The sequence below is a fragment of the Stegodyphus dumicola genome, chromosome X1, assembly GCF_044657685.1.
Source record: "Stegodyphus dumicola isolate Sdum_Otavi_A_Nest chromosome X1, ASM4465768v1".
Classification (NCBI taxonomy): domain Eukaryota; kingdom Metazoa; phylum Arthropoda; class Arachnida; order Araneae; family Eresidae; genus Stegodyphus; species Stegodyphus dumicola.
The window spans coordinates 226571500-226595053 of NC_140780.1; the positions used below are offsets into that span (position 1 = coordinate 226571500).

General features: G+C 33.2%; 1 protein-coding gene across 6 annotated transcripts in view; it reads left to right on the top strand.

The window, feature by feature from the left end:
* Nucleotides 1–23554, top strand: part of LOC118189173 (uncharacterized) — a 298250-nt gene that overhangs the window by 35689 nt on the left and 239007 nt on the right. The window contains exon 2 of one of the 6 annotated variants that reach the window (XM_085808704.1): nucleotides 16488–16591. The exons of 3 other annotated variants lie outside the window; for them this stretch is intronic. Coding sequence is in view for 2 of the 3 variants with exons in the window: in XM_085808702.1 (XP_085664828.1) it covers nucleotides 716–739 (24 nt within the window). In the remaining variant the exon portion in view is untranslated. Of the gene's footprint in view, nucleotides 1–700; nucleotides 740–16487; nucleotides 16592–23131; nucleotides 23156–23554 lie in introns of those variants that run through there. 2 more of the 6 variants (XM_085808702.1, XM_085808703.1) reach the window with 2 other exon arrangements.

The window sequence follows — 23554 nt, forward strand, 5'->3', positions numbered from 1 at the left end:
GTAAGCGAACTTCTGTAGTCTTGTTCCGCATTAGATTACATGCCATATGGTACGGCTTGAAAAATAATTTTTATTGTATTCTGGCAAGTAACATAAATATCACCCAATTCTATTCCAAGAAGGCATTTTTTCGCAAAGTAACTTTTGTTTACCATAGGTAAGTAACAAGGATGTTATCCAGTTGAAGTTACTGAATTGCAACTGTAATATGTAAATGAAGCAATGATTTCTAATTACTAGCATTTACCAAAAAACAGTTTCAACACAAACTTGAATCCTCAGGAATGGGTCAGAATGTGTAATAGCTGATAATAACGAATTCAGGTGCAAGAAGTGCATAAAATTCACGAATTTAGATTTAATAAGTAACGTACAAAGACCTTAAATGGTAAGATACATATTCTATTATTTACTTAATACTCTATTATTTACTTGACTTCATTTAAAGGAAATTTCTAATGTATTTGAAAAACCTTGCTGTGCCGTTTCGAAGGAAGGAAATATAACGCATTTTTTTTTTTTTTTTTTTTTTTTTTTGTAGGTTTCTTTTGTTTTTCCCTTCCTAATCAGCGCTATCTCGCACAGCATTTGTGCTTTATTTGATCATTTGAAGCGAGTTTTTTTGTTTGTTTAATTTTATTCTCTTCGGATTTCGCCATCAAACTAGATATTTTTCCTCGGGCCTTTTCATAGTAGCAGAGTTATAGGAGGGAAAATGGCGCCGTATGTGACCCGTGGTGTGAGTATACTATTTTTTTGATTTTTGGATGTTTAAAGTAAGCAAATAGTCTTCTGAATTGAAAAAGGGGGATGGGACGACTCCTTTGTACTAATTTCAAATGCAAATAGTGTTTCTTCCATATGAATTCAAAGTAGGAAAAAGATGGAGGTGAAAATATCAAGTTCCAGAAGTCAAGCAGTTCAGCACTGGATGTTAGTTGTAATACTGCTCATGACATCTCACTATTCATGCGCGTTCTTATATCCGAAGCTTTATTTGTAAATTTCCTCATCATCTTCAAGTTCGGGTTTAATAGTACATATTTTGTTAATAATATTGTTTTTCATAGCGAATTTTTATCGTTCTACTTCGAGAATTATAAACTGTAACAAATTTAATTTCATCGCATTCACAAATTAAGAAGAAATTGCATTCGCTGCATTCATACATTAGGAAGAAATTAGTTATTTCTTTTTTAAACTTGACTTCAAATGCATTACAAAGTTAAATATTTTTATGCATGACATATGGTGAAAATGTTCAATAAAGGTAGCTATGAGAAGCTTCCACTATTATTTCGAATCATATAGTGTGGCGAAAAGTACGTAGCTTTCTCTCTATCCCACTCCTTTATTATTTTTTTAATAAACATCTAGAACCTTCTGAGCTTCAATGTATATGATTCTAATGTAATAGATCCTTTATTATCTGTATGCGTAAATTTTGACAGTGGAAAACACTGTTGCTTTGTGTATTAATTTATAAAGTGAATAATGATCAATTATTTACGTAACTTTTCTCCCTTTTCTACTATGAACTTAATAAAGTAAAATTTCTATGAAATCAGTAAAAGAAATTCTAGTTATAAAAAATATGAGCACGAAATACTTCATTGGTCGCACATGTAAATTAGTGCATTAACTAAATAAAGTGTTCATCTAAAATTTGTAGGCATATAACTCACCTAGGCATAATAAGATAATCACGTTTTACTTTTAAAATATTGAATTCTTTAATTTACTAATTAGGCTTTCTGCATAAAATTGTATGAAATAAAAATAAACATGAAAGTGACTTCGCCTTTCGTTTTTCATATCGTTTCTAACATCTATCACTTTTAAGTTAGCAGTTTCTGCAATAGTAGCAGTTACGGATTTAGATGTCACGTAAAGATGAGGTCATGATTTAGCTTTGCGTAATAAAACGTTAAAATATATTTTCAGTTGAGAAGGATGAGCAAAAACCAAGATAAAAAAATTCTTTCAGTAAAAGTCTTGCTCTCTTTATATTTTCTGCGTGATTTTTGGATTGAAACAATTACCTATTTAGACGATGCTCTATTTTTACTGTATGTTTAAGTTTCTTCTTACTAAATATTTTGCTTTCTGTGTACGTTATTTGGCATGTGGAATGAATCTGTAAATAACCCTGCAGTCTTGTGATGCACTTTGAAAAATAATCACTTTGCTATGTAATCAATTACAGGCATCCGCCGCTTTGTAAAAATTCGTTTTATGCCATTTCGCTTTTGTGAACGATTTACTTTTTATATCTCTTTCCGCTAACCATAGACGATTTTCTTCGCTTGCACTAAAAAAGAAGGCGGGAAAGCTTGGTTACAAAAAGCGAAAATGCTATTTTTCCTCCAAGAACTATAGAAAATTAATTTTAATTTTAGCCCTTTGCCGTCCACCTTAGTGACTCCTATAGTACACCAACAACTCCAGCACTATTTAGTTACAAGTGTACATATATAATATATTAAAAAAAGGGTTTCTGCAATGAAACAAAATATTTATTCCATAGCTATATTATATAAAACTAGTTAAAGTTCATAAATTTTCAATAAAAGGAAAATTTTTTTGTATTGTAATTTGTCATAGTGTGATACTTTTTGAAATAATCACCCATATGCATACGAGGCTTCTCGAGACAATTATCGCAAAATTTCCTGATTTCAAGTCTTCTTCCTTTTTCCTGTTTATTAAAGCACGCAGCTAAAGCGCTCAAATAAACAAACACGCTGTCGCCGTAGCAGCGACAGTGGATTTAACGTTCATATTATAAATGTCGCATGATCGAAGGCAATGCAACGCAAAGGATTAAGACTGTGTATATTTAGAACATGTTATCAGAATGTTTCACATGATTGCGAAGAAATGCATGTTATGAAAAAAAGTCTTGGAAAGCAGTCATGTTCTTTGTTCATGTCTGCCTCATAGGCCATAACAGACCACAAATCTCGGCCTTTGCAGCAGGTTGATGGGGAATATAGATGTTAAAGATCTACCGACAGCTTCAAATGAAGGTGATCATTTTCCCTTCCTACTATATCGTAAAATCGCTTCCTTTCTTCCATTTCATTCTTTGATGGCTGTGCGTAATATCCCCTCATCAATACTGCTATTTCTGGGCCTGCTAGTGTGCTTATTGCCTTCCTGAATCTGGAAAGTAAAACTTAACACTGTACATGAATTATTTCTGCAAAACACTATTGTAGATTTTATGCAGTTGTATAATTTGAGGAGTAGGTTATTTTTAGAAGAGGCGTGCGAGAGTTGTAACATATTTCCTTTATAAATTAATGGTAATTGCTTTCTCTGTTTACGCAATTCAAATTTACGAAAGATTTCATAGAAACATTTTGTTACCGGATAGTAGTTAAACGTATTTATTACAATATTTTTCTGACATGGTTATGTTTAACTTATAACACTATGGAAATAGGAAAAGAAATATATGCTATAAGCACAATGTGAGAAGTGCTTGGAAGTCTGTATAAACCTTCTTCTTAAGGAGCGACTTTTACCGATATCTATATTTCCTTTTTTATAGTGGAGATGGGAGAGTTTTTTAGCTGGTATAAACGAAAAAATAGTCGATCCGCGTTAAAAAAAAATTTGCAATTTCTTTTGCTGAATATGCTGAGTTCTGAGCTATAGGAATGAGTGGGACTGTCGGTGTTTGCTCATCTGCTTTCGATCTTTGTGAAGTAGTTTGTTCCATTCAAAGTAAATCCTATGTGATAAATCTTGACAAAAGTCCATTGATTTGCTAAGTCGTAAAACTAGTTGCATCAGAATTCTCATAAGGTGTCCTTAAAGTCTGCAGATCCCAAAATCGATTGTTAATTCGGAGGCAGTGCTTCTTGCTTTTCCAACCAATATTTCCGTGAACTCGGTGAAGTAAAATTTTGGTAATTTTGGAATAGTCTTTCTTTCTTAAAGCATGAAAATATTTTTATTACGCCGGATAAACTCCTTCTAAATGGTTCTATGAAGCCGATATTGGGAAGGAAGTTATTTCCTAGAGAGAGAGGGGGAAAAAAAAAGACAACATGAAATGTTTTACAATCGTTTATTTCGAGCAATAATTTGGCGCTTGTGCTTTTTGTTTCATGATATATAAAGAGGGTAAAGGAATAAAATATCTTTTATTTTGTAAAAATTGTTAAAGCACTAAAGAATTCTTTCAAGATTTATAAAAGGATGCTGCTTAAAATAATTATGCAGTTTTATGCAAATTTTTTGAGAAATGACTATTTGCGGAAGAAAGAATAAAGCTTTTAAAAGGCATGAAACAAATGTAACTTAACTAAAATTTTGACTGAATAATTGCCAAAAAAATAAGATTTTATCTTTCATCAAATCAGTGAGTGATATATGAACGCTTTCTTAGGAAATAATGAAAAAAAAGTTAATAGGTTTTTAGTGAAAGAACTGATTATTTTAAATATCTATATGTATACCTTAGAGTTTTTTAGCTTTTTAAAAGATAGATCTGTTTTCATTGGCTTTTCAACTGCTTTTTTTTTTAAATGTTCGCGCGCAGTATTATTCATTCTAGAGGAGTTTGCTTGGAACCCACGCGAAATGAAGTGAAATTCATTTTTGTTTGGATTTATTTACTTATAATATCGTAGCAAATTATTTTTTTAATTTCTCAATATTAAGCCACTTCCAAATACAGTGATTCAGTCATGGCACGATTTAGAATTTAGTAACATGCAAACTTTACTGAAAATTATTTACATCTTCTATTTATTTTCTTTCAATGAGAATAAATATTTCTGTTTCATTATCTCGCAAAATATGGTTCTTTCGCCCCATTTCATAAAACTTCTTAACAGTTTGCGGGTAAGAAATTGATTTTATGTTTAAAAAAAACTTCTTTGAAACTCCTCATTACGCAACTATGCCAAATGATATTTGCGCAATTAACGATATCCTAAGAGTATTGCGTTAATTATATAATAGGATGTGCCGCAGTTATACGTATTGATTTTATATCGTTTTTCATTATTAGGAGATTCTTCTAATTATCGCAATTCTGTATTAAAATTTTTTGCGCATATAGTTGCATTAGATTTTTTGGGCTAGTAAATAAATATAACAATACGAAAAAGTTTTGTCTGTTAGTGCCGTAAACTTATTAAATCAACATCTATTGAAATTACTGTTTTTGTCTACAGTTATATAGCATTCCACGGCTAAACGATGTATGGGTTCGATCATTCTCGACGAAATACTGTTCGGCCGTCGATGGGAGGAGGTATTCTGAAACATATAAAATTAACACTCTGAGTACATAATGAAATTAATATAGTCATTGGGACATTTAAAAACGAGAAAACTGGCCAGAAGCTAATGGACATTTTTATTCTACGGGATTTTGTCTGTTAAACGTAAAATGAGATTTTAATGTGTTTTCTATCCTCACGTTTTAGAAGAGAAGGCATATGCGTCATCTCGATTCGATAACACATAGTATTTAGAAATATTATATTTTTTAATACCTGTAAAGAACAATTATTTTTCATTTTGAAAAATTATAACGAAACTTGTAAAGATAAATTAAATAGTTGATAAATATATTATGTAATGAATATATTAAATTACGTCATTTAAATTTAACCCACCTCTTGCACATAATTAATAAGGAAGAGTACATTGGCTTTAGTTAAAGATAAAAAAAACTTCTGGATCCATTGCGAAGATTTCCTGTAAATTCTAATTAAAAAGTGTTTCTGTATTCCTCATTTTGTTTTTCCACACTCAATATCCAAATATCGCAAACGAAACAAAATAGAACTATAACTGTAATCATAACGTTACCTTCGATTGGTCCCGTGAAAGATAACTGTTTAATTCTAACGCTCTTTCCTGATTCTTACTTTCCTTACGGAATATTGGTGTTAAGAAACAGGTGCTTGTGTACTGAAGTCGAACTTGGATTTGTTGCCTTTCTTTGGGAAAATGCTCTAACATTGAAATCAGGAAGCTGATAAAAAACAACCCATTGTTACCATCACAGATTTCATTTCTCTGTTTGTGTACGTGTCGTAGTGTCTTTCTTTCTCTCTTTATTTATGTGTTTATTTTTTATTTTACTTTTTTTCTGGCGTGTATGTGCTGTGTAGGAAAAATATTCTTTCTCCTACCCTGTCTTATTTTTGCTTTGTAATTGAAACTCGGCCTAGCTTTCTTCATTCTTAAAAATAAATCTTGGAATCCAGCGGTGCAAAAAGTAGTCCTCTTCCTCCTTTTCTGGGGTCGCGACTCCGTATTACGTTGACTAGGAGCTTCATTCACATTCCAGTGCAAACAGTGCGCGGGCGCCGCCAGAGAATAAACTTGTCGCATCTTCCTGCTACACAGCAGCAGCTTGGATTGCTTTCATTTTAGTTCCGCTCTCCCCCTCCTCTTTTTCTTTGGATGAAGAATGGGCTTAAAAAAATTGTATCAGCTGCGCCGAAGCGCGTGTAACATGTACATCAATTTCCATTTCCTCGAGAAATGATGGTTGTTTTGAAACTTGAGTTTTTGAATTTGAAATTTGTAGACTTTTTTGTTTTTGAATATTCTTTCCCAAGATTTTTTTTTAATCGTAAAGGGAGAAAAATCACTTTGGAACGCTATGGAGACATTTTCAGTTTAGAGATGCACTTGGTTGTGCCTCATATCTAAGTGGGAGATTGGTACATAATAAAAAATGCGAAATGTGGCAAGAAAACCTGCAATAGAAAAATTAAAGTTTTCCCCCCAGCGTATCTTACTCAGTAAAATTTAATGCTTTCACAAAATTAAGGGCATCTTTTGTACATATTTTGTAATCAATTAAAATATTTTTCTGTTGTAAAACTTTGCTTGTAGACTCGAGTATGATTAGTATTGTTTTTTTAATATTTTCTGTTGTAACTTGTATTTAAAAAAGTACACTTTACTTCAGAAAGGAACTGAAATATATTTTAAGCTAATAAAATTCGTATCAGATATCTAGATTTTTTACGAACTAATTGGTATAATTAGAAGACGCAAGCTGCACATGTTTTACATGAGGAAAGTGTTCGCTTGTCAGCTGGCGATTCAAGACATTTGCTGTTTTAAAACCTTGTGACACACAAAAGTGTCGGATTTAGGGAAAGTTTTATTCATCGATTGAAAATATTCAACAATTAATCATATAATGGTGTAAACTTGCAAATTGTTTTGAATCCGAAGCATAAAGGACCTAGCAGTTGCCAATTGGATAAGAAAATTGAATACTAGCAGTTAAATTCAGATTCTGACGAAAGAGCTGACAGGGAGTTTTCTTGATTTTCTGTATGCGTACCATGAATATGATGGTTCGTTGACTGAATTGAATTAAAGCATAAAGAAGGCCCTCGGTGAATGCTTCTTTACAACGTCGTCGAAGAAAGTATTTTTTTCCTTAGGCTGATAGCCTTCTCCCGCTTTGCTTAATCAATCAAAAATATTTAAAAATAAGAATTTATGAATAGCCGAAGACTTAAAATTTCTGCAAAGATAATGTTTGCAGTTTACAATTTGGAATTTGTAAAGAAATGACACACCATTCCACATTATTGCATATATAAGACCATTGCACATTAAGAGAAGAGTAGATATGTTACGGTGAAACACCGAAATCTGGAGAATGTCGACTTTCACCGGTGAATGTCAACATTCACATAGTCTCTTGGTGTATGTCCGAAATATTTTCCAAATACTCTTATTTCTGACTTACACCGGTCAATGTCGACATTCACCATGTACTAATGGTGAATGTTGAACATATAACAATATTATATTTTCTTCTCTGTAATTCGGTCGCGAAAAAACGCACTTGAGACTTAAAATAAGAACTTCAGAACATAAGAACTTAAAACACGCTATACATTCAAAATGAGAAAGGAAAATAATAGAAGTTAAAAACTTACTTAATTATACAGTACGTTCTAAATGAGAAAATAAAATAACAGTAATCAAAAACTTACTAAATTATGTGATTCAAATCTTATTTATTGCAACAACTTAAACTATTATGGCACTTTATGACCTCTCTTTTCGACTTTCACCAGAGCATATCTGTGATTGTCGACATACACCGGTGAGGATCCGAATAAACAAGAATGTAGTGAAAAATTCTATCTTTCACCGACGTATTTGGTGAATGTTGATATTCTCCGGTGAAAGTCGACATTCTCCAATTTCGGTCTTTCACGGTAACAGATATATTACTCAACCATTCCAATCTAAACATATATCTATCATACCTCTAAGCGCCTTACAGCTAGCTAAATGTGGAATGACGGAATGACGCGAAAGAAAACTCTTAAAGAATTACTTTCTATATATTCCGTATATGCTGGTCGGATTTTGAATTATGTTGAAATCCAGATTTTGTAATCGAATTTTTTTTAATCGTAACTGAATAGGATGATTTCTAAAATATTGTAGGAAGGAAGGTTTAATAAGTTGTCAAAGACAGTTCTTTAGCTTTCTGCTAATTGTAAACTATCAGTCGGTAGCATTTGTATTTTAGTTCAGTATTTTATGCAGTAGTGTATTTGTAGGCAAAAGTTTCAAAATAATCAGTTCAAAAGCTGTTAGTAGCTGTTGTAGAGCTGTTAGTAGCTAATGTTTCCATGTCAACTCTACCAGCACAGTGAATCGGCTCCACAGTTGTGAGCTACCGTACATCAGTCTTTCTTATTTACAAAAAAAAAAATTAATTTTCCAGAAATTGTATGAGTTTGCACATAAATGATGTTTCTAACACCATATATTATATGCATGTGCTGTCCTTTTTTCATCATTTTCTCAGTTTACGTTAATTAGTTTGGGTCTTGATTTTTTTGATTTAGTTTATTATGGCAAAGCGCACTAGGGCTATATGTGCCTAAGGGCAGGGATGCCCTTCCTTGAGGACTTTCTAAGGAAATTGGCTCGTATACACCTTACACATGGGGAAATCCACGAAAACGGCCATTCAGCCAGTCCGTTCGCTTAGGTACGACCTGAGTTCGAATCCACCTGTGTTCAGCGATTTTACCGCTCTTCCGCTGGTAGGCCTTATTATTTTAGGATTTTTTAGTTTGAGAAAAACACAAGCTTGCTTCAAGCAAGTCACATGAAGGTACTTAGTAGTCAGCTTTTTCGTATCGGAAATAGAAATCGGGAAAAATTAAGTTTTCATGGTTTTCCCAGTATTAAACCATGCAGTCTTTTTAATTTTTTATAAAAGCGTAAATTAAAGTGACACCTATGTTTGACTGACATTTCAATTAAATTTAAGGCGAAAATGAATTTGATAGTTCATATCATATAAATTTCAGCTGACTGTGGTCAACTTTTAAAGTTAGTTAGTTCCAACGAAGTCTAAAAGCTGCCATTAAATCAAGTTCTAGTCACGGTAAATTATCATAAACAAAAGTGAAGAACTCATGCTTTCTCAAACGACTGAGAAAAGTCTCGTGGAAGTGCCAAGAATAGAAATACATTAGGGATAAGAACTTCCTTAACACATTGTCCAAAACTTCTGGGTAATCATTTGCTAGAAGCTATATATTCCTGGGAACAAGCTAGAAATCGATCGATTTACTATTCCTTCGGGTGGCGTCTGTTAATTTAATAGGAGCTGTCAGTTTATTGATTTTATATCAGAGAATTTTTTGAAAGTGGGCAAATTAAAAAAAAAAAATAGATGTTTATATTTAGACATAAGGTGTAAAAGTTTAAATTATGCTTGACTTGCTTACTGAAATTTTTATTCCTGTATATAATCAACGCACTATGGCTTGAGACATGATTAAAATCGCATTAAATTAAGTAGAATCGAACCTGTACTTTTACTTTATATTCAGGATCATTTTGATTACACTTCGCCTTCGGAAATTGTTAACTATAGCTAAAACTGGTAATATTGTCGGTAGTGGTAAATTTTCAACTCATATATTATATGACGTATATCTTCTTATATTATATGATTTTACATTGTGTTGAGTTAATAATTTCATGTTAGTACTTCATTTACACGAGTATGAGAAGATTTAATAATTTAACTGCGTTTGTAAACGCAGTTGCTTGCACAGAGTAGGATACAAAGTTGGGTTATTTGAAGGCTAGTTACGGTAAAACGATGAAATTCAGATTGACACAAAGAATTATGAAAACCCCAAGTTGATCCTATTCAGTTTATTATATCTAACCAGGAGCGAACAGTCAGTGTTCAAGGGAGCTTGTCCGCTGGTAAAGCAAATCCTTTTTTAAATTTTGTGTTTAGTACGTTTATACTTAAAGGATCCGATTGTTTTTATAGGTCATTAATACATACGAAAAGATTAATAGTATCGGTGAGTACTTTTACGCTAAAGACCTTTTGTGAATAAATATATTTTTTCATTAGTTGTGAAGCGAATTATGGAAAAAAAAAGTCTTTTGTGTGGTTGCGTTGGGACTTATCTCACTTGTCTGACAGTAACATATATTTTTCATTAGTTGTGAAGCGAATTATGGAAAAAAAAGTCTGTTGTGTGTTGTGTTGTGATTTATCTCACTTGTCCGACAGTAACATTAGAACAAGCCCACTGAATTTATTGTGGCAAAGAGTGAAAGATTGCGCCTGCCGTTGCGACAGCCTTGAGCACCATACAGCTGACCGTACGACTTCGCTCAATTCCGCCCCAATTTTGATGAAAAGTAAGCGGAGAGGGAGGGGTCCGAGGGTTTCCCAGCGCTCTTACCCTAACACTAGCCTCTTGAGAGGACTTTCGGCTCGCCATGTATTTAGATTGCCCCCATGCCGCAAAGACATTATACATTTACAGAGATCCATACTTTCTTCGGGATTTGAACGCAGGCCCTTCGGTATCGCAGTAGGCTCTTCCACCCACTATACCGTCTGGGCGCCCCCCGAAAAAAAGAGTCTTAAATTATGTATTTACTCGTTTTTGAAATTTTATCAGAAACTGAAAACATTTAATTTGCATTCAAGTATCTCTCATATTTAAATGGATTGCTCAACAAAATTTACAGTAATGAGCTTTTTCAACCTATTTTATCATATTTTACGAATTTTAAAGTAAACATTTGTTTGCTTTATTGTACTTCCATATAAACTGCTAAAACTGTGTGATAATCGAGAAGGAAATGCCGTAATGTTACGCAGATTGGAGGATATTATGTGTAGCTGAGACATGCATACAAAAACGACGAGTCTTGTTCTCGTCTTGGGAAAAGTGATGACTAGAGACCGATCTGGAGAACCCATGGCCATCAACAGGCTTCATAGGAAAGGTCCATACCGATCCTGCTTCTAGATTATTCTTGGTATACTGACACGACTCCGTTTGGTCTCGTGTACATTGAAAGTTCAACGTTATATTGCTTTAGTCATGGAGTCAGTGGTATAAGCCATACCTACAAATGTCCCAGTAACCAATTTTCAAAACGACAACGCTTGGTCACATTTTTTTTTTTTTTTTGTAAACTGCTCGCGTGGCCTTCACGGTCCGTTGTGACCCGCCCCATCTTCGAACTTGTATCTCATGGAGCACATTTGGGATTCATGGAACGTGTTGTTAGGTGTCGAGTCCATATTTCATGGTTGTCAGAGCTTCTAGGAGGTTGGATTTCTGCTTCCAGCCCACGTTTGAGGGAACGCACCCGGGAAGTAGTCCGAGGGTCTCCCACTCCTCTCCCCTACCACCTGGCCACACGAGAAGACTTTCCACTCGCCGTATATTTATAGTGCCCCCAAGCCGCAAAGACACTACATTTACAAACATCCATGCCTTCTCCGAGATTCGAACCCGGGTCGTTTGGTACGGCAGTCAGAGTCACTAACCGCTATCCCGTCTGGGCGGCTTCCAAGGCGCGCAAGTGCTTGTATTTCTGCACATAACGTTCATATTACATACTGAATAAATGGAGATAATATGACTATTATGTTTTCAGATTTTAATGATGTATGATTAACACATCTATCGGTGTTGCGTATTTTAAACTTTTATGATTTGGTCTGTGTTGTAATTTCTGGGTTTGACTATTGTAAAGTCTGTTCGTAAGCGATATAGATTATCTTTATCGGGCGCAGAAAATACTAAAAACAGAAGTTCAAGCTGAAAAACAAAAACTGTCGAAAAAAAAGGAATAATTGTATTCATGTACAAATTAACGATAATAACATTTCGATTTTACGTATACTGAAATTTTAGTGTCTGGAATGATGTAGCGAATGTACTATAGCGAATATAGTTTAAATTTAATGGAATGTCTTATTTTAAGTTAACAATTAATCTAATTCCCAGAAAACCATGGTTAAATGAAAACTCGTTTGAAATACTAATTAAATTTTTTTTTGCTAAAAATGTAGATAAAGACATATTTTAACATAGTTTGCATAACTGAGTACTAAAGACTGAAAGCTTACTTTTTATAGAAATATATCAAGTTTTATTCAAATCACTTCCCTGTATTATGTTTTCATGTGTTAGCAACAAATGTAAATGTGTAAAAATAATTCTCGTAAAATACGATTCAGAAGAAAAGTTCAGTTTTTTTCAGGATGATGCTTTGTCTATTTTAATATATTTTCCTGTTTCTCAATATATTATTTCTTAAATGTAAAGCAGATTTGATATAACATTTTTGTATGTGAAGATACGAAACAATTTTTTTTGTGTAATAAATTTAAGGAAAAGAAATAGGAAAAAGGCCCTATTCTCCAGTAAGAACTATTCACTTGTTTATAATAATAAATATTTTATGTTGTATTAAGAGACTAAACAGTCTTTGTTTAGAAACTGCTGCGATATATTTTCTATAAAAGGCACTGACCTCTTTATTATCTGTAAAACGTGAATACATATATTTAAAAGGAGTGTTAAAATTGCTATATTTCTTTCTTAATAAAATTCGTTAGTTAATTTTTCATAGATTACTTCTGATTCCAGAAGGTCCATACAAATTTTCTGAAAATAGTACCGAACGTTATTTAAAAATAGAAATATTATTAAAAAGTTAAATTGTACACTGGAAGTTTTATCCCGTTCTAAAATATGGCTAAGGTTATGTTAAATCGTTATATTTATGCTATATTACTCTTGAGCGTAATAACGTAATATAATATATAACGTAATATATTACGTAATATATTACGTTATATTACTCTTGAGCATATTTATGCTCAAGAGTAATTCGTACTGAATTTAGTTACTGATAGTTACTCATACTGAAGGTCGTTACAAAGAAGCTCAAAATGCTTTATCCACCTTTGTTAATCTTTCGAGATATTGATAATTGGAGACTTATAACTTAGATGAACGGAATCAAACACTATTATACACGATCTAATTTGATTGAGATAAGGTCCCCATCTCATTATTCTAAAAGCCCATGCGAAAGTTATTCGGTAATAATATAGCAGCATGAAATCGTTGGCTACCATAACGTATATTGGTTTTGTATTAAACTTTGGATCATAATAAAGGCACTCTGATCTTGAGTTAATTATAAAAAATAGAGTTTTTGCTTTACTAATAAATAATTATTTTATCTTACACAGTGACGTGTTTCCAAAATGTCGAAGTCTCACGGGAGCGACATGCTTTTTATTAAAACTGTCCATTATGCCATTCCCTTACTTCTAGACGTTTTCTTTACCTCTAGCTGGATGCAAATGTTAATTTAATATTAGTGGTCGAATGTCATTAACAATAATAACAAAAAATAATTAAAATAAATCTGAAAGGTTTCAGATTTTAAACTACGTCCAAAGGTGCGTTTTTAACGTTTTGTGTGTTACCTTTATTTATTAAATATCATGTTTTTTGCACTTAAACCATAAAATTCAGTTCAATAGCAATGTCGCAGAATAATTTTAAAATGAGCATATCTGTAAAATTTCCGATACACAGTTCCGCGCGCTGGAGATGAAAAGGTCCCCCCTTCCCCGTAGGGTGGTGCCATTGCTCGGTTTGAAATCGTTGAGTTTGTTAATCAAAAGTTCGTTAAAGCTTTACAAAATATGAAATCGATAATAAAACAAATTCCAAGTTTCAAATTTGGTTTTCCACATGCTCATATTCGTAGAAGGATTACGTCATTCAAAATTCGATGGCTCTATGTACCGATGTTTTATCACAATGCGAGAAATATACATGCAGATTGAATTGCAGATTTTTGCAGAATTGCAGATTTTTGCAGAATTGCAGATTGAAAATGCAGATTTTTCATTATTTAATTTCTTCAAATATAATGCAGGGCTTAACATTTGGTGGCAACAGTTTGAAAAGTGAAACGGACATTTATAGTGATTCAACTCAAAATCGAAAAACGAAAACAATAGTCCTTCAGGGACAAAGCTCCTTTGGACTAAAAATATATGCGGATCATCTAATTCAGTTAAGAGTGAACCGAAACTTGTAAATGTTAGTAACTAAATTTTAGCGTTTTATACAATTTGGGGGAAAATATGTATTCTATACTATGCTTTGTAAATGATGTGTTTAACTAATGAACTGTAAACGTTAGAAAATCACTGTAGAATTTACTAACGGAATTTACTATCGGAAACAACTATTTAAAAAGTTGTTTGCGAAATATAATATGAAATAATTCCATGTTATCAACTGCTTTAAAATTTTATAATGCCATCTCTTTGAGCAACATTATTTATAATCTAAGTGTATTTTATTTTATGCTTTTTACATTAGAGAATTTCATTATCGAAAACTTAACAACTGAATTACTGCGTCTTCTTTGACTGTCTGTGTTACTGACAGAAATTAGTAGATTCGTAATTTCCAAAGCGATGATTTATTTACATTTCTGCATAATCCCACTTTTTGCGATTCTGACTATTTGCACCGCGTCCACAGAAAGTCTTTACCAGACTTTTATTTTTGCAGTCATTGGTCTTAGACATAAGCTTCCAGCTACAAAAATGTTTTAATTGTCGCAAATATGCATAGTTTGGCATTTATAATGAAAAAAATCAATTTTCTAAAAATTATGAACTGAATTTTTTATAAATCGTTGAGGTCCTCCTTCTAGGAAAAAGTTATACTCCTTATGAAAACTAAAAAGCAAGAAGTTTTAAATCCCATACGACACAAATTGACCGATTTTTTAATTGAAAATTCCAAAATATGAATATCTGCATCACTTGAAACATTTTTGTAATTGGAAGTATATGTCTACGACCACCGTTTAAGGTAATAAAGGCTAGGTAAACACTTCTGTGGACGTGTATATTTAATTTCGTACGGTGTATATGTCGTATGGTGTATTTTGTCAGTGCATTTAATTTCATAAAAATTATGAATGATTACTTAATATAATCTAAAGCAAACATTTATTGATACATTATATAGTTACTCATAGTTTTGATGAAACCTATAGAAGCTCACAAATCAAATTTGGTAAATTCTTTTAAAATAAGAAAATTTAGTATCGAAATTTGTGTATGTATGTCTTATACTGTTGATTGTTATTAACAGATGCGGGTTATCTTCTATTCTTATTGCCTAATGAAAGAATTTTCTCCGCGAAGTAATTTCAGTTACTTAAAATTTCGTAACTGAAAATAAACTTCAGTTACTTTAAAAATTAACTGAATATTATTCAATTACTTTAAATTATCTTCACAGCTCATGAAACTAAATTTGGCGCATTCAGAATTGAAAGAACAAAGCTTGGGAATGAGAAGATTTTAGGACTATTGAAAATGTCTTTACTCTTTTCTTTTAGGAAATATAGGATAAAACTGTTTTGTTTTTATCGTATTCTACTTTTAAAAACTTTAGGAGTTGAGGATAGAATAATTGTTATCGGTGTCTATAAACAATAAAATTAAACGATCAATATAAAAATACGTTTATTTATTTTCTTTTAGGATGTGTTGGATAAAACTATTCTATTTTATTAGTGTTCTACTTTTGAAAACATCCGAAGCTGAAGATACAATAATAGTTGTCGTTGTGTATAAGTAGTAACGTTAAACAGACAGTATTAAGCATCGTTAGAAACGGGAATTTGTATGAAAAGTGACTACTATATACGTAGCTAATAAGATACAAGCTGCAGCGTACTGATCTTATGATAAAAGCTGCTGTTCTGCAAGTGACGAATCAACCACCATTTCAGGAAATCGAAAAGTCCAAATAGATAATAGCTTAGGATAAGTCACTGATTTCCCCATAATAGTTGATTAAGTAGTTCGTAAGTACGCGAGCATTTTTTTTTATTGTGGAATGACTTATTTAATTAAAAATATTTAAGTTTACTGTAACTGAGTACAATGAGATATCTAAATGGTTTAATCGGTTTATAATTCTTTACTTAAAAAAATAAAATGGAAAATTTCATGATATACTTACTATCATAAATGATGGTGGTGATGTAGAAGATGCTATTTTGACCTTTATTATCATTAGTCGATATTTTTAATTCGTAATTTGTTCTCTGTTCTTTACCCATTACAGGCCGCATGGCTAAGACCTCTGTACACTGGAAGTTTGATCCATCTCCAGTTCCAGTAAACCAGCTGGCTGCGTAAGCGCTTTCGTGTTTTTGCGCATGTGTAAACGTGAGTGAAAACTAGTTTCTTTCCTACCCTTAGGCGAATAACTCACACGTGTGTTGCATAATTAAGCAAAAAATTTTCCCTTTGTTCTCTAAATAAATGTTAATCTTTCTCTCTTTTTCTGGATTAAACAGTGGTTAGGTTAGTTATTTCTTATTAGACGCAAGAACTGGAATCTCGGGGGTACGACTGAAAATATTTCTAATAAACATAGTCTGGATTTTTAGATTTTGTTTAAATATCTTTTGAAATTCGATAAATTATAAAAAAAGTAATTAAATAAATATGGTATCGAAATTCAGATTGTATTTGAATTTCAGTATGCTTTTTAATGAACGATAAAATACTTATGAGATTCCATTTCGATTCCTCTAATTATTGAAAGAAGAGTAGACTCTAACATACATTGAATACTTTTATTTTTAGAAAATAAATATTTTTAGAACTCCATTCTATACGATGCAGGATGTTTGCAAATAATCCTTACATTTTCCTCTGCAAGTAAGAACGAGAAGTTTGTATTTTTAATGCGTAAAGATAACCTATGTGACCGATAACACACTGGAAAATGATTAATTAAACTCAATGTTTAAGAAGCCTATCCAAATGTTGAATTTATTTACTTAATTATTTTCGTAAAACCCTGAGTGCACACTCTCGATTTCTTTCAGATTAAAATCGGTAACTTCTCACGAATGTCACTGACATCCAGAAATTTTAATTAACTTTCTGATTTGCTTCCTCTCCGATGCAAATTGAATTAGGAATGTAAGGCACATTTTATAAATTTTCGTTGGAAGGAAAAGGAAGTCGAAACAGGATAGCTAATATTAATTGATGAATGTAATATTTTTTTTAAAAAAATTTTGAGTAAATCAAGGAAAGTAATAGAAATCGAAAAACATACGGATTTGCTGTGTAGGAAAAAGAGTACGGTGCTGAGATTTTGAGATAAATATTTTATTGCAAAAATCGGCGAATTATTAGCTGTTTAATAAATTGTATAAAAGAGGAGATTTAACTATGTACTTCAACACTAGATTTACGAGACCCGCCATTGTGACGAATTTCGGACTTCATGAGCAAAATTACAAAAACCGTTATTTTTATAGTTATCTTAATTTATGCAGTCAATTATCGATGTAATGAGACGAATGCATACCCAAAACTTATTTCCCCTTCAGCCCTTTAATTTCAGAGTTCTGTAAGATGTATCTCTACGGATCCTTCTAGCTCTACGGATAACCATAATAACGGGTCAGAATAGCGGGTAAGCTAGTTTCATAGTTAATCGTGATTAAACTGGTTTTTGTTTTATTGAAATAATTTTTCTGGTGACAAACGTAAATGTAGTTAGAACGTAGATGTTAAATAAAAAATCATAATTAAACGGAAGTTTCTTTCGAACTTCGAACCCAGTATCAACGCCAAAGCAGAGGATATGTCACGTATGATTATCTGTTAGCCGTACGGTGCCTAAAGGGTAAACATAAAGCTTTAGGCTCAAGGCTAAGGAACGATCTGAAGTCGTTGAGTTGCAAGTCAATGTCTCGAAACCTTTTAGAAAAAGTTTCTAAAACATCTCAGTTAGTGCAAATAGCGACGATCAAGAAGAAAGTATTGGATTATTTATACTGACGAAATATCTGTCCTTACTCATCACGAGTAATTAAAGAAGAGATGCTCAATTTTTAGAGAGAATAGTTAGTATTAGCTAAGACTACTCTGGTGATGGAAAGTTCTGGTAAGTCTTGTTAACATTAAAAGTACCGTAACTTTATTTACACCGATAAAAACAACTACGAATTCGTCAAATGGACAGTTACCGATAGTCCTAGGATTAAGATTGTGATTTTAAGTTAAATGTATCATTTTGTTAAGAAAATACTTGGTTTCCTACAGCGAACAATTCGACAGGTGTCCGTAAATATAAGTATACAAAAGTGTCTGTAAACTTAATGTTAAAGCAACGTTTTGGAATGGTAGCGTGTTCTGTATTAGATTCTGTATTAGAATCAGTAATATAACCGTAATGTATACTATTATGCATCTTCTGTGTTACATAATGTATTGTCAGTTATGCAAAATATACGATTGCATAATTTTATGTTTTGCTCTGGATTTTCAAAACAGACAAGAATGCAATTCAGGTAGTTCAGTTTTACTTTGTAAGTTATTTTATGTATATTAACCAATTATTATGATTTATGGCTTTACTATAACTTTTCCTTTCCTTAGTCCCCACAAGAATGCAAATTAGTTGTTATGTGTATTTAAGTTGAAGGTCTGAATGTTTAGATTAGAGCTTCTAGCAGTAGCGTCTTGCTGTTACTTATTATTGCCAGCTCTGTTCAAGATGTATTCTGGCTTTGGCGTCTTGCTACCCGACGTTTTAAATACGCTCCTATAAATATTTCAGTCAGATTAAGTAGTCTGTTTTATGTGTAACCTCAGACTACGTTGCATATAATGAAATTTAAATTTATATTATGTTGCTTTAAGTATCCGCAGGTAGCGAAATTTCGTCTGTCTATTCATTAAGTTTTTTTTTCTATTAATTTAAGTGTTAAATAAAAAAAAAAAAAGGTTATTTTAACTTCATGACCTTTACGATTTGTTTCAGACTAACTGTCGCTCGCTGTCAGTCTAGTAGGATCTGCAGGACTTCACACAAACAAGCTTCTAAGTACAGTAGAAGCCTACAATTTCAGAATAAACGCTAGTGTGGCTTTAAAAAATATCGGAACATCCAAATGCGACTGTCCGATCGGAATGAGAAATTACTTTGCAGACAAATGCAAAAAAAGTAGTTATAATAATTGGCTGCCTCAGTGTGAGAGATTTTAAGAAAAAGAGCGTTGGCACTTCGCAGTATAACGTTGTGGAGGAATCGGTCTAGAGTTCCCATTTGCAGTTTGCTGTTGAATGGCTCACCGCTGTATTTCCCAGTGTAGTGGTAAGGGAACCATCTCGTACGACAGCCCGACCTTTCTGGTAATGGTATAATGATAATCTGACAGTAAAATAATACTTCCATCGATCCTGCAACCCACTGTATTGCCTTTCATGTCATGTCCCAGCGGTTATTCCTAGCGAGACTATGCACGACTGGCGTCTCCCAGAGGTGACCTTATCGTGTTGATACCCTCCTTTTTCTAATGAGATACGTGTGTCCGTCTTCTGTAAAACATGTTTGGGATATATCATTTTGAGAGGCTCACTGCCCACGGGATATTAGTCATCTACAGCAATAGTTGCAGAATAGGTTGCATAGGAGGGCATGATATTTGTACGTGTCAATGCCCCCTCGTACATCGGCATGTGTCGCCGCAAGGAACAACTTTACGTCTTGTCAATAAACGATAAAAAGCTATGTACATTTTATTTTTCTCGGTAACTGAGCATTTGCACGGACGCAATTATATATTAGCCCTCTCATGCTCCAAAACGTAGTAAAGGGTAGAACGACGTTACAGGCGCAAACTAAGAGGAAACATGATTACTAAATTAGGACGCACGCTTGCAGCCAAATCTTACGTGAAAATCAAATTCACAACCTTTGTTTTGAGCTAGAAGTCAGCTTCTGCTAATTACTGTATCGAACAAGGCTACACATTTCATACTCTATATTTTCATGTGAAAAACAGGTCTACCAGTGTTGGACTCGACAAGACCGTTAAACAATGGAGTTCGAACAATGGAGTCCAGTTTCACATTCTGGCGAATGAGCTGGATGGACGTTTTTGCCATGTGTAACAAAAATACAAACCATTTCCCATTAGAAATAAATATTCACAGAAATATCCTTTCAGCCTAGGCAGATACCATAGCGTGCTTATACTTGCTTCGGCAGTACATATACTAAAATTAGAACCATAAGCATACTTCGCTTTTAATGAAATAACCAGCTTTCATGTAGATTACACATGCGAAGTTTTATTCAGCTCAAGCAATGTTTTCAAGGCATTCCGATATTTTTGGGTCGCAGTGTTTTTTAAAAAAAATACGGATATGTTAGGAAATCAAGTCTCATTCGTGAAGGGAAAAAAAGTGTTGTCGTTTGAAATGCGTTAAGTATTCCCTGAAATAAAATTCGCGCCGTTGATCATCCAGTCAGAGTCATTCTGCCTAGAAAAGACCCTTTTGATTTAAAACTTCGTTACACTTTGGTGTATTTAATTATGGTAAAACACACTAGGGCTATCTGCCTAAGGGGAGGGATGCCTTCGTGGAGGACTTTCTAAGGGAAACTGGCTCGTATATACGTTACACATGGGGAAAACCACGAAAACACCCATGCAGCCAGCCCGTTCGCGGGATTCGAACCTCGGACGGAAACTACCGGTGTTCAGCGACTTTACCGCAACTTCGTTACACTCTTACACCCTGATATATGTGTCGATAAAAGTATTCAGAGGTCAAAATTAGATTTGAGATAGGGTGGGTTTTCAAACTGAATACCTAATATCTATATAAATTTTATCTCTTTAATTTCATTTTCATACATTTATAAGCATCTCTATGCCGGCTTTCATTTCAGCTGTGTGTGAGTTTTAGACATTTTTATTCAATACATTGTTTTTAAATGTGCAGTTTTACAGGCAGCATTAAAAAAAATTCCTAAATATTTCAAATTAGGCTGTAGAATACTGGCTTCGGCTTAAGATAAAACTGTAAGCATTTCAAAAAACGTTCCTTTGTTCATCTCGCTTTTTCAAGATGCGCACCACGCGGTTGTGCTCCGTCATTTCTTGTAAGGGAACTGAAAAAAAATATAACAAAAAATATGAAAGTGATTATAAACTTTTTTAGAAGAAAAGCCTGGAAATTAAGTCATTAAATAAAAACTGGTAGTTTTAAATTTCCTTTTCCATTCTTGGAGTTCAAAGTTTATTTCTTGGACAGAACCACCAGCGGGCGAGCGGTAAAGTCGGTGTACTCTGGTAGTTCAACCTGGGTTCGACTGCAGGCGAACGGGCTGACTGCATGGGCGTTTTCGTTTATTTTCTCATATGTAACATGAATACGAGCCAGTTTCCCTTAGAAAAACCTTCCCCGAAAGCGTCCTTCCTCTTAGGCAGATAGCCCTCGTGAGCTTTGAGCCCACCAGCGGCCGAGCGGTAAAGTCGCTGAACACTGGTAGTTCGGTCCGAGGTTCGAATCCCGCGAACGGGCTGGCTGCATGGGTGTTTTCCCCATGTGTAACGTGTATACGAGCCAGTTTCCCTTAGAAAGTCCTCCACGAAGGCATCCCTCCCCTAAGGCAGATAGCCCTAGTGTGCTTTGCCATAATTAAATACACCAACACCACCTCGTGAGCTTTGCCATAATCAAATAAACCAAAACAAACCATTTCTTGGATAATTTAAGCAGAAGAAAAAATCTAAAAGGAAATGGTCGAAAGATCGTCAATGATATTCTATTGCAAGATTTATTTATTTTTAACATATTCGTGTTTTATAATTCGGAATTTCAAATACTATTTAGTTATTGCAACAAACTTAGTTGCATTTAAAGCATTTGTTAGCTCAATATTTTTAAAATTTTTTAAATTTTTAAAAAAATTTCATTCCCTTATTTACATTAGCGTTAAGTCCAATAATTTAATCTAATCAAAATAATCTAGAACTTTTAAATTATTTTTGATAAATAATGAGCAATTTTCAATATACAAACCTTGTCATTGTACCTAAAAGTGTGCACCCTAGAACTTCGATTTATTATCATTCGTGCTGCTTTGTCTTCTGCACAAATGTTCCGAGTCATTTTTATTCGCGTGTAAATTCCGAATGCGTCTATGTGTACATTTCAAAATGATTACGTCGGAATACACGTCGAAGTTAAAGCTTGTATTACGAAGCAAATTATATACATACTTATTAAGAAACCAGCATTTTTTTTATTGATTTCTTAACTTTCCAATGTGTGGCAAAATTTTTCTTTTCTGTCGCATATGAAAATTCTGTATGTATTCGAATATTTTCCTTTTTTTTTTTTTTTCGGCTTGGGAACAGCTTCTGAGAAAAATGATCTCTTCAGCGAACAATGCGCAGTGTAGTATATCATTAGAGAATACAATATGATACTTCTGGTAGACGTAAGTTTGCAATATCCCCCCCCCCTTGCAGGAAGTGTGGAATTGTTTTTGAACTTCTTCGGCTTATTGGAGGAGCGGTATATTGCTTTCATCGCTCATATAAGTTTACCGCTCTCGTGAATCTGATAGCGCTTTGTTTTTCTTGCTGCTGTGTAAAGTGTTCCCGTTAGAATTTTTAACAGCGAAGCCGAGTCAGACCTGCAAAACTCCAAAGAAAGCCTTTCGGGAGATGTTAGTCTTCAATTCTAGATGCTAGCGTATTGCCACTGCTGTTTCCATATATTTTGTTCTGAAGTATAGAACTAGAGTAATTTATTAATAAGAATTAACTTAGTTTTGTCTATAAAAGAAAATTAAGTATTTGAAGTCAAGTCTTTATATCACCAGAAGTAGTGAAATGGTTTGAAATGCATAAATCATTTCATTTCAGTTTGTATTGAGCATTTAACTTTTAGGAAATAATGAATGAGGTATGTCCTTATTATTTTATTTGCATATATATTAAGTTTTTAGCATATTTAATTTTTTAGCATATTTTCCTGTTTTTATGTTCATATGTCTATTTCGTTGTATCGCATTTGCATTGCCATTACGATTTTACTGTATGAGTAGCTTGAATTTCTCCAGCAATATTCCAGCATTTCGCGGAGCGGATGCTTTGTCAAGCTGTAATTCATGCTAGCGAGGATACGATATGTCTTATAGGAAATGCATTATATCTGTATCTCGTGTTTGCTTTTTAAATTTCGTAGGGAAGTATTAGAACTTGCTTGTCAGTACTTAGTTCACAAATTTTTGTGTTTTCCGACTTTTACTGCTCTTTCAGTTTTAAGACTAAGGTTTCTTTCTTTTCTTTTTCTGTTTCCCAA